This window comes from Gymnoscopelus braueri (genome assembly GCF_963280865.1).
Source record: "Gymnoscopelus braueri genome assembly, chromosome: 9".
NCBI classification, from domain to species: domain Eukaryota; kingdom Metazoa; phylum Chordata; class Actinopteri; order Myctophiformes; family Myctophidae; genus Gymnoscopelus; species Gymnoscopelus braueri.
Genome location: NC_137610.1, coordinates 42934041 through 42946673, shown reverse-complemented (window position 1 = coordinate 42946673; position 12633 = coordinate 42934041). Strand labels below are relative to the sequence as shown.

Sequence of the window (12633 nt, the reverse complement as noted above, 5' to 3'; positions counted from 1 at the left end):
CAGTCACATTGGAACCCGGGTCCTCAGTCCGCTGTGGGGTGGCTGTAGCAAAAATTATTATTATTATTATTATATGGCCAGTGCACTAATTGGCTGCACAACCAGGCACCTCAGGACCTGACCCATTTTAATGAATGATTTTTACTCACTTCCTAATTGGTTCCTTTTCGTCCCTCTCCTCAGAGCCCACGGGCCAGACGCTCTGATCTTGGTTGACGGACAGCCCCTGCAGACCAATGGGGAGCTGGGCCTGTCCCAGATGCTGCATATAGCCAGTCAGATCGCAGCTGGAATGATCTACTTGGCCTCGCAACACTTCGTGCACCGTGACCTGGCGACGAGGAACTGCCTGGTGGGGAACGGCCTTCTGGTGAAGATCGGCGACTTCGGAATGTCCAGAGACATCTACAGCACAGATTACTACAGGGTAAGGGTAAATATAAATCAATAAAAACTTTATTGCACACACACATTACGTTTTCAAACTTTCAAGTTTTTTCATTGGCTGTTTGTATAGCTTTTATTTAGTTTCTCTCTTTTCTGCACACAAGACTCTCGTGCAAATGGCAGCTTGCTGTCAGCCTTACACCTTTTATACTGTAGATGTATTGTTGAATTGATTTGAAAGAATGGGGGGACATTATTTCAGAAAACAGCAGAGTATTATTTTGGAACAGAAGTGCTGCTTTTTCTTGAAACACATTGTCCGCAGTGACAGCTGCGGTGCTGAAGTTTGGATTCAAACAGCCAGATTCAGAGACAGCATAACTAAGCTCAGCTTTGTGCTGTGTTTATTGGTAACGCTTTAGCCACTTAAGTGATACTTTCAAAAATAGAAATATCTAACTTTTTTTATTGCCATTTTAGACTTGATTTTATCATTTTAATAATAATAATACACTTTATTTGTATAGCCCCTTTCATGACATGAAATGCAGCTCAAAGTGCTTTACAGAGCAAGAATAAAGCACAAGTGATTTACAGAAATTGCCATTTTTAAAAAAGATTTTGCCTATGATGCCCAAAATTGGGATACCAAGTTGAAGGTGGTTAATGTGCCCTGGAACTGGGAAATGACACGTTTGTCACTTGGGTCCCCTGGTTTGAAGAAGTTTAAGCAAAATTGCCGTTTTAGAGGCGATGCCACTAGGAGCCAGTCTATGGTGTCTCCACACAACATGGTAGGCTAACATTGGCCCAGCCATACTGTATATTCAGTGGAGATCCTCAACGTCGTAATTGGACTGCCGGGAAATCAGTTGTATTTGGCAGTAAATGCCAACGACTCCAGTGGGTCTCATCCTCCTAAGTAGCTTCTGTGGACTGTTTTCTCTTCAATGACAGACTCTAATGCCCCGCCAGGGCCACGCTTAGACAGCAACTGAAAAAGCTGGACTACTTAAGCTTTGAACCCTTTGAAGGCCAGATCTAGTTGTTGACCAGGAGCGAAAGCTCAGAGTGACTGCCAAGAGTTTTAATCAAAGATGGAGATTTTAATATACTTGAATGAAGGCATATGACATATCTGTTATGTCTTGTCTTGTATTGTTCTTATTGTTGTATTGTTTTTTGTATTTATTTGATTGTATCCCCTGCCTAGTTACTGCAGATTCGAGGTTCAGGTTCAAGGTTCTTTATTTTTACCCAATGGTACATTTGTTTTGCAGAAGGGAAATACAGAAATCCAATTAAAAACAAGACATCAGATTATAGACGTTAAAAATATCTTTGTACTCAGGAGGGATCTGAAGTTGGCAATGAATACAAATCTCGGCGGTTGTCTTTAAAAGTTATGTTTGTGAACCTTCTAAAAGTGAAAAAAATGCTCCATGGTTTGATTGTAATTTAACAGTCTTGTGGGTTTAAACTTTATTTTCGGCATTGACTGAATGTAGTGAAACCCCTCATTCTAATGTCTGAGTTGCTGAATAATGGCCATGGCCAGTCAGCTCGTAGCTGTGATGGAAATCAGGTTAGTATACTGTAGCAGTAAGGGTTAAAGCTACACTGCAGAATCTGGAATGGTAATTTAACCCTGAGCATGTACATACTGGACTTACTTCAAAATCTTGCCTTAAATGTAATGAAATGTATCTATTTGTAAGTTAACCACACCTTGTTGACTGGGTGTCCCCGGGACTCTATACTTGGGCCCATCCTTTTCCCCTCTACACCAAAGCTCTTTGCCAAAAAAAACAAAGCTGCAAGCTTGTAGATCTGCTACCTTCGCAGAATGTTTGCCCCAAAATAGGGATGCTTCTAGGGATGCCCCTCCCCCCGGAAATCTCATTTCCATTTGATTTCAGGAAGGAGTCTGGCATGAGAACCTGTGTGTTTTTGTCTGTGGGCGGGAATAATACTGTTGACTGACAACCCCTTCAGCCAATCAGCAGTTGTTCCCCTTCAGCCAATTAGTACTACAACAGGACTTTTGAAATGACCATGCCGAAAATAGGTTGCCTTATTCGAATACATGCGTGTCACTGCCCGCCCCTGCCGCATATATGAAGTTAAACAACTAAATTCTATCCGAACAAATCACAATATCTTAAAAGTAAATTCCGTGCCTCAAAAAAGAAGTTGGAGAGCGTTTTGAAGTTTTAAAAGAGAGACGAAAACAGCGCACAGAAAACAATGGCTGCCGTTCCATTTTGGTCGGCTGCACTCGGATCCATTCGGGTTCACTCGAACTCGCCACCTGATTGGCCAACTTTCGCTGTCAATCACAGAACGATGAGCGAGGAGGGGCTTTACCAGGCTAAGGACGCTGATAGGCTTGTCCACTTGGTGGACGACGAAAAAAAGCCAAATAAGCCCTCATGCCAGACTCCTTCCTGAAATCAAATGGAAATGAGATTTCCGGAAGGAGGGGCTTCAACAGGCTATAGGGATGCTTGGGTTCATAGTTAAATTAACACAAGTATTAAACGTGCTCAGAAAATGAATCCCCACTACAGTACCAGTGGTACCACAGTGCTGTGCAGAAAGAAATCATACAGAAAGTCTACAATGTGTGTGTGTGTGTGTGTGTGTGTGTGTGTGTGTGTGTGTGTGTGTGTGTGTGTGTGTGTGTGTGTGTGTGTGTGTACAGGATATACAGTATAGTACTGTATACACACACTACGCTCACTCACGCACACACGCACGCACATCAATGAGGAGGAAAATCATGCTCAAGCAACTCAAGACTCCCATATGCTACTCTATATTAGTAGAGACATGACACTGGTCAATGGTTGCTGAACAAGTTACTTTACCACCCTAAAACATATTCCCCGCAGTCACCAGAGCACAGAATATGGTACTTGTTGACATAATAAGTTTGTATAGATCGGCAATTTCTGGCAAAGACATTTTATGTAGAGGGAAAGAGTGGGGGGGGGGGCTATAGACCCCTGATGGACCCCGGTCAACAAAGTGTATAGGGTTTATAGCAGATCTACAAGTTAATAGCAGATCTACAAGCTCACAACGCCTCGCATCGTAACTTGGCCGCTATTTTCGGCAAAGAGGTATAGGTGTAGAGCGAAAAGAGACCAAGTAAAAAATTAAATTTAAACTAAAACACAATTTTATACAATATAGAGGGGGTCCCTGCTTCATCTGTCCCTCAGCTAAGGGGTCCTTGGGCTGAAAAACGTTGACCCCTGCTTTAGAAGACCCACCGGACAAGGATTCGGGGGGGCAGATCAGAGCTTCTGCAGGAAGCGGAGCACAAAGTCTCGCATGACGGTGCGCAGCAGCTGGTCGTTACACTCGATGTGCGTGCTGTTCTCCTCCAGCTGGATCTTCGTGTCCCTCTGCTCCAGGTCGAGCTGGTGTCCGTCGGCCGTCTCGTCCACCTTCACCTTGGTGATGCCGTTCTTGTGCAGCGTGGCCAGGAGAGCTTCCAGAGGCACGGCGCCACTGAGGAGGGGTTTTTGGGCCAACACCTCCGGGGACTCTTCTACCGAACGCTTCCTCTTCTTACTGGGGGGAGCTTCTGCTGCTGCTGCCAGCGGGGTGTTGGACACCAACTGTAGCGTGTGCTTGTTATCCTTGGACTGCAGCACGGCGGACACGGGCGCTACGGAGACGCCCGATGTGATTTCGGAGCGCACTAAGGATCTGGCCAGCTCCGGCAGTAGGTGGATGCGTTCGTAGCACCGTCTGAAGGGCAGGCTGAGCACGGAGCAGCGTCGGTAGGGAATGGGAGGAGGCTGCAGCTCCAGCATGAGGTTCGAGCGGTGGGGCTGGGAGTGGGACGGGGGAGGCCGGGTGTACTGTTCCGGACACACCACGTGGAGAGGCTGGACCTCCTTGAGCAGCTTGGACACCTGTTTGAAGTTGAGTCGTTTGTCGATGGGACAGTAGACACTGTTCATGGCCAGGGGCTGGTAGGGAGCCAGGACATCTGGGTCGCAGAAATCCGGCTCAATGAAGATGACGGTGTTGCGGCTTGACTTTCCCCACAGTTCCATGAAGTGGACGGCGTCTCCGAAGCGCAGAGAGGGGTGTCCGGCGAACACCACACACGGCTGGCGGAACTCGCTGCTGAAGTCTCCGTGAATGCTGGGGTAGAGCTTCAGCTTGTGGGTCTGGATCAGATCGGCGTGAAGGAAAGGAGGCTCCGGGAGGTAGACCTTGGATTGTTTGCTGTGGCAAAGCCATTCGGGAAAGATCTGGGAGAATTCCAGTGAGCTGTTGGCAACGGGCGAGATGAAATAGAAAGGCGTCGTTCCCAGGCTGGCGCTCTCGATGAACTGGTGCAAACACTCAAACAAGTCGTAGATCACCCCTGACGGGTAGCACGGCACCAGCACGTTGCCCCCTGCGCGAATCGTCATCGCCAGGTTACTGCAGAATTCTCCCAGCATGCCATCCGGTTTGGAGGTGGGCATCTGGGTGAGGCCCGTCAGAATCAGAACATCGCTGTTCTTCAGAGAGCTCCTGTCCATGGGCTGTGGGTGTGTGGGGGTGAGGACGCAGGAGCCAGACATATAAGCCACTTTCTCGTGATGCGATTGGATGATCCAGTTGGAGCTTCCCAATGAGTGGCCGGAGCTAATGGGCGAGATCTGCACCGCTCCAAACAATTCCACGTGCTGCGAATAGAACACGAGCTGCACTTTTCTGAGGGCGGAGTTGACCTCTTGCATACCGTAACATGGCTTCCATGCCCGCGCATCCACGGCGCCCTTCAGTGGCCCAGGGAGCATCGGCTGCAGTTCCTTGTTCTTCCAGCAGGTGGCAGACTGAGCTTTGGGGACTCTCTCCATGAAGTGGACGAGTTCTTCCATCAGCAGTCTGCCTATCTGCAGAGTTGGCTCTGTAGCGTACACGGTCCCGGTGAAGCCTGTGTTCTCCGTTATGTAAGGCAGGGCCATCATGCAGTGGTAGTTGGAGATCAGGATGACATCTACGGTAGACAGATCCAGCAGCTCTCTCTCAGGAACACGGAATTCTGGCTGCGAGTCCACAAACACTTTTCCTGCACACTCCTTCAGCTCCTTCTCCATGTTTAGCATTCCATTTTGTGACACCCAGCCAGGCAGCCTGGAGAGCCTTGGACTATGCACCAGAGGCAGGGGCAGGAAGTTAAGGACCGAGGTGGTATCCAGTGCGCAGTCCAACATGATGGTGGTGGACTTGAATCTGAGGACATTGCAAGGAAAATTAGGGTGACCCGACAGACAGTACAGTTTCATTTTGTAGGCCTAGTTGAAAACATTCAGAATGAGGTTTAAGCTAGCAAGTTTTGCTAGAACATCCTCGTTGAATGTATTTAACAATAAATGATTTTCTTTTCAATTGGAGTTTTTATCGACGTTGAGGCAATGATTATGTCACGTAACCATTGCCTGGAATTTGCCAAATATGGACATGTCTGATATCACCATACTGTCATCATAGCTGACTGACATCATCCAATGCTGGCTACCAAACCTGTAGACCGTTTTATTTGTACTTTTTCTATGTACCTTGGTTATGACAAACCATTGGTTTGATCACTGCCAGTAGGCCAAGGAATTAAATGAAATCCTGAAAACAACCGTTACGACCAATAGGCCCATATATAGGCATGTATGGAGATCCGGTTGTCCAGAACCACAGATCCAATCGACATACCCATATACAGTATGGTATCGCCATATATTGGCTTAAAAGGGACAAGAACAGAAAGATACACATATCTCCATATGGGCATAATAGGGGCAAGGACAGATACAGGGATAAAAGGGACACAGACAGACAGACAGGCAGACAGGCAGACAGAAGGGGCGTAGCCACGGGTGGGCATAGGTAGGCCTGGGCCCACCCACCTGGCTGTTGTGCCCACCCTATATTTTTTGGGCGGTGAAACCGCCCCTATAAGTGAGGTTTGGAAATGTGTACAATTATCCTGCGCTGTGATTGGCCAAAAAGTACCCCGCCTAACCCTGCACCGTGATTGGCCAATCACAGTCTATTCAGGACTGTGATTGGCCAGTGTCACATGACACATGTGCATAGCCCTATATAAGAAACCATAACTTTAAAAAAAAAGTTATGGTTTCGTCCATCATAAAGAGTGTTTCAATAAATGTATTTATTTCTTGTACATGATTGGTTGACTCCATTCAGTATTGTGATTAGCTAGCAAGACACCGCCCACTTCACACAGGGTGTGATTTTTTTTATATATTCAGTCATTTTTATAAGTGCATATATATAAAATTGTTTTTTTATTAATCAATATAATTACATAGTGTGCCCATTTAAAGAATAACTTATGTTGTTATGCTCATCTGGAAAACGGAATTCTTCATAATGGATTAACAGTTAATAAATACATAAATAATATAATTAATATATAATAATTCAATATAATTAATATACATTTCATGGATTTTTTAATTTAGATTTCATAGATTTCTATGCATTTCAGGAGTTTGGGGGGCTGGCTCCCCCAAAATAATTAAATAACCCTAACAACCCTAACCCTAAAACCGAATTAAAGTATAAAGAAAACTCCCAAAAAAAAGAATTAAATAACCCTCTAACAACCCTAACCCTAAAACCGAAATAAAGTATCAAAAAAACTCCCAAATCCGCACAAAACCGCCCAAAAAATCGGCACTCGCGCACGCACGCGCGCTGCGGGTGCCCACCCACAAATGCCCAGGCCCAGCTGCTGCCAGCGTTCTGGCTACGCCCCTGGCAGACAGACAGACAGACAGACAGACAGACAGGCATACAGGCATACAGAGGCATACAAGGGACAAGGACAGCCTGACACAGAGATCTCCATATATGGTCATAAAATGGACACAGACAGATAGACAGATACATAGATTTCCAAATATGGGCATAAAAGGGACACAGTCAGGAAGACAGACAGACAGATACAAATTGATACTATGGCTACAGCAGGTTCAACAGTTATTGCATAACCAGGGGGATCATGCATTCCCGGCTTCCGTCGTTCCTGAGTAGTCTAGGGTCTAGTCTAGCCTTGATACAAGACTGTCATATATTATGTGGCAGTCTTGGATGATCTTCAAAATAGTGTTTGCACTTTCTCCTTTTTTGGTCCGTACATCTACATAAACATTCAGATTTCAAATATAAAGTGCTTACCCCATGGCCACGGATGTTATGTACGGCCCCTCAGAAGTACCCGTGTATTCCATATTCCGATCGGTGGCCATTTTCTCATAGAGTTATTATGTATCAGAGTGCAATACACCTCCCAACCGATAGGGTCGCGTATTTGAAAGCAAAAGGAGAAAATGGCCACCGATCGGATTAAAATGCTTTTTATTGAACAATACGGAATATACGGGTACTTCTGAGGGGCCATACATAATTGTAACATCCGTAGCCATGGGGGGTAAGCCCTTTATAGACCAAAAAGGGTCCAAGACGGTCCTGACAGATGATCGTCTTGTGATCCAAGGCTAGGGTCTAATCTAATCTATAAACTCACTGAATCTCTGTTTTAGTCTGACTGTCCCGAGCAGAACTCAGGCACGGTCCAAACGATTGACCGCGCGTGTATGTCCCACATGACCCGAGGGTGCTGCAGTGCAGAAAAACACCCATGCCCATGCACATCATCAACACGACGTCAGCAGTTGCTAGTTGTTGAAACGGAGAAGCAGTTTAACCATGTACAGTAGTTTATCCTTTTACTGTACAAGGGATGTAAGCTGCCTTGCAAACACACTTTACACTGTTTCCACCAATCATTTGCTGAATGTTACTAGCTCAGAATGATGTACTTGGTATTCAGACAGGCCTGGGTGGTGCCTGCATTCACTGGGATGAACTCCAGCGCTAGGCCTGGGCCTCAAACATGTTGAGGGAAAATAATGATGGGATAAGTGATTCATTTGCCATCGAATTACACCCTTAAACACATAGCAGTTAGCCTACCCTGAATTTAATGAAGCCTGAAACCATCTCAATACATCTTGGCAGAATGTATCATAATTATCGCAGGACCCAGCTCAAATGCCTTCAGAGTCAACAATGTCTTTTTTCGGCATAATGATGACAAATGTTTGCCCAACACGATTATACCCCCTCTCACTCATGGTTTTGCCCCAAAACACATACACATAAAATAAATGATTACGTTCACACAAACCCAATAGCATTAATCTCAACCGACACATAACTCCTCCCAACGCATTCCCCTAGGCAAACAATAACCGATAACACAATAACAGAATAATAGCAAATATAGGCACGCTCCAAGGCATTCCGAGAAGTCTCTCCTCAGCTACTAAGTGCCCGGGGATGCTGCAATATCTATTGCATTCTCCTTAGTTAGCAAAATAATAGGTTTTCTTTTGCTTTTTGATGCCTTTCATTTTTGAAACGGATTCATCTTTTTAGTAATGCTGACTTTGAATTTGCGTGAACTGGACCCCTAGCCGATTGTGGAAGAACAGTAAGGGCAAGTGATAATAGGAAGGCTGGAGGAGGCTGGTAAAGTTATGAACACTTTGGCATAGCATAATGTAGTAGGGATCTTTGTGACTGGCTTAGACCAGGGGTTCCTAAAAGTTTCCACGCCCATGACCCCCAAATAGCCTTATAGCCTCTGGCTGCAGCCCCCCAATGCATTGTGAAGCGCTGTGAGCTTGTTGATCTGCTATTTTCACTATTTCCAGAACATTTAGAAAATGTTTGAACATCATTGAAAATAATCATATGGCCAAAATAGGGACACCCAGTTGAAAGTCGTTAAACTGGCACAATAATATTGATAATTGAATTTGAATTTGTATAGGCTATACATACAGTATCATTTCAGTAAATGAATGCCCTATTTCGTCATACAAGAGTATTGCACAAAAGTAGTGAAAATAGCCGATCTACAAGCCCACAACGCGTCACATCATGGCCCGTTTTGAGCTTGTAGATTGGCTATTTTCACAATTAACCCATTCAATCCGAGAAAGCTTCTGTCATTTCATATTTTAGCTGTATGTATATATATAGCAACATACGTTTTTTTATCGGCCTTAGGTCTAAATGGATTAAAATAGTAATAATAGTTTTAAAAAGGAACAGGTTTTGGACATACAAGGTTTCCACCCGACAGCAACGATTACACTCTTTCCAATAGGCCCCCCTTGGCGGACCCCCCCTCTTTGTAAAACCTGTGTCTCAGGAGGAAGTCATTCATTATAGTCTCCATTAGGAAGTGTGCGTTGGACTAAATTAGTCAAGCTGCTTCATGACCTTCCAGCAGTCACAGTTCAACTTAGACAGCATGAGTAATGATTCACTCTCTGTGTGATCTTCATGCGCTATGATGGGACATACATTCTCTGTCCGTCACACATCTTTTAATATCCACCTCCATTAGCCATGCGCAAGTTAATAGGAAGATCCAACCCGCCACCAGATCTACAAATAGTACACTATCTACGCTGACAGCTCACCCAATTTATGATGATAAATTCTTTCTGACTTTTTCATGTCAAGGACCCCTTAATTAACCACTTAAACCCCAGCATCGGTATGCACGTCACATTGTGAGCTTGACGATCGGCTATTTTCAGCGAAAGCTTTCCCCACAATAACAGAAAACATAAAATACACTAGTATTGAGCCTTGAGGGACTACGGTTACCCATATGTGTATTTTGTCCGCGGCCCGCCATCAGAAAAAAATGTTTTGTGCCAGAGACCCTCATACAAGATTTGTGTTGTTAAAATGTTTTCAAAAATATATTCCAAATTGTTAAAACATTTTCAAGATTTTTTTTTTTCATTTTCAAACAGCCAATGTTTAGGTTTAAAGTGGTTAAACTGATTTCTATCTCACCTCAATTAAGGACCTCTAGGGGTCCCCGGACCCCACTTTGAGAACGACTAATCTCCATGTATGTGGTGTGTGTGTGTGTGTGTGTGTGTGTGTGTGTGTGTGCGTGTGTGCGTGTGTGTGTGTGTGTGTGCAGGTGGGAGGCCACACCATGCTGCCCATCCGCTGGATGCCTCCAGAGAGCATCATGTACAGGAAGTTCACCACTGAAAGTGACGTGTGGAGTTTCGGCGTCATCCTGTGGGAGATCTTTACTTATGGAAAACAGCCATGGTTCCAGCTGGCCAATAATGAGGTAAGGAATCACGGCCTTTCACTTCATGTGTATAGCTTATGAATGTGTGAGAGATCATATGAAGTGTATTATTTAAATATCTTAACCACTATATACTTTGTCGTCTCGTCTGTAATATATTGCCTGTAATAGTAAGCCTTGCCGAGGACACTCTAACCACGAGAAAGTAGTTAACGACATTCAGGTTATATAAACAATAATGGGAAGTAGAATAATGTTTGAGGTTGTATGAAAAACAACTTAACTTCTTGATGGCTAATAATTACCTTGGTTTGGCAATAATGGATGCCCCATTATGCAAATCAGCATGATGGCACAATTTAAAACCTTGTATTGATTCTTCTCTGTAGGAAACCACTTTTTTTAGCTCATAAATTGCATTATGCACAGCTAAAAGTTACTGCTCGCACTACATAATTATGCCCTTAAAGGCGAGCTGAAATGAAAAATATGTTTTTCACCCTTTTAGAGCATAATGGGGACATACAGTACCTTAGTTAACAACAGATGCAAAAAATAATAATCTATTTTCTGTAGAAGTACAATCGTAATTCCTGTGAAACACAAACGTCAAACGTGTGCTTACATTAAGCAGGTATTAAATCTCAAATGGTGGCTAAATGGGGACGGCTATTTTCAAAAGATTTTTTATATTTGAAAACTTTTGTACTTCTACTCGAGTACATTTTGAACACCGGACTTTTTCTTGTAATCGGAGTACTTCTTACATTGCAGTATTGATACTTTTACTTAAGTTAAACATGTGAGTACTTTTTCCACCACTGTTATGAACCCATTAAGACCTGGAACGCATCTGTGTCACTTTAGATTTCTTTGGCTATTCAAAAATAGCAGATATACAAGCTCATAGCGCGGCACCGAGTGCCGCACAATGAGCTTGTAGATCTGCTATTTTTGAAAAATCTTGAAAAAAAATGTTTTTGATTTTTTCCAAAAAACTGTTAGGATTTAGATTTTTTTAAAGAATCGCCTCAGGTCTTAACCACAAGTGTGTGTGTGTCTCTGTGTTTCAGGTGATAGAGTGCATCACCCAGGGCCGGGTGCTGGAGCGACCCAGGGTGTGCCCCAAGGAGGTGTACGACATGATGCTGGGCTGCTGGCAGAGGGAGCCACAGCAGCGCCTCAACATCAAGGACATTCAGAAGATGGTGTTTGCCCTGATGAAAGCCACGCCCGTATACCTGGACATACTGGGATAAGACGGAGACGAGGAGAGAGGAGTGGAAAGAGTTGCGTTGTGTGAGTGAGATGGCTCTTAGACTGGACTATAGATCAGAAACGGAACTGGGACTGACTGAAATTAGATGGACCAGAATGGAACCGGATGGGATTGAATGGAGTAGATGATCTTCACTAGAGTAAAAAAAAAGGATTGCTTTGCAGTATAATGGACTCAATTGATTGGACCTCGTTAAACTTCAGTGATCTGGTCTATAGCCTGACCTTGGCCCCATGGTCTCATCTCCCATTCATTTGAACAGGACATAATAACTAGACTTGACTGGACTGTGGACTGGATTGAGTCAAACGTTGAAGATTCTGTTTATCTGGCCTGGTTTTGGGTCTGGATGGCTTTATTTTGATGCCCTGGTCATTGTGCCAGCCTTAACATCTAGCCTGTGTGTTCTATCGAAACCTGGATGTAATTTGACCTGATTTTAATAGACAGATCTACTTCTGTATACCTTTCTGGATGTATCCTGGGCTGGACTGGTACAGCTCGGTTTGAACCTGGCCACGATTCAAACATCCCTCCCTGGACACTCATTGCACCTGGCCCAGAAATGGCCCAGCTCCTATTTCTCTAGCTTTCGACAGCCCTGGCAAGTCTGACGAATCTTGACATAGCCGTGTCAAAGATTTGTGTCGCCAATCGTTTTTTCCTGGAATATATTTGGTTAACTTGCTCACGGCCTTAGTTACTTGGCCTGGAATTGGCTCGTCTCTTCCAGGATGTTCACTGGAAACATGCGTGGCCAACAGAAACACCGGAAAATCCTCTTAGACTCCCACTGTGT

General features: G+C 44.4%; 2 protein-coding genes across 2 annotated transcripts in view; one reads left to right on the top strand and one right to left on the bottom strand.

The window, feature by feature from the left end:
• The window catches only part of ntrk3a (neurotrophic tyrosine kinase, receptor, type 3a), a gene marked incomplete at both ends in the record, with an annotated part of 165790 nt that extends 153976 nt beyond the window's left edge, over window positions 1-11814 (top strand). The window contains 3 exons of the mRNA XM_080438187.1: window positions 184-427; window positions 10436-10594; window positions 11629-11814. Of these exons, the coding sequence (XP_080294313.1) occupies window positions 184-427; window positions 10436-10594; window positions 11629-11814 (589 nt within the window). The remainder of the gene's footprint in view (window positions 1-183; window positions 428-10435; window positions 10595-11628) is intronic.
• On the bottom strand, window positions 3690-5687 carry LOC308092056 (integrator complex subunit 9-like; the record flags this gene model as incomplete). Its single annotated transcript, XM_080437849.1, has 1 exon — window positions 3690-5687. The coding sequence occupies one exon, from the start codon at window positions 5685-5687 to the stop codon at window positions 3690-3692; it is 1998 nt and encodes a 665-aa protein (XP_080293975.1).
• Window positions 11815-12633: the final 819 nt, after the last annotated feature.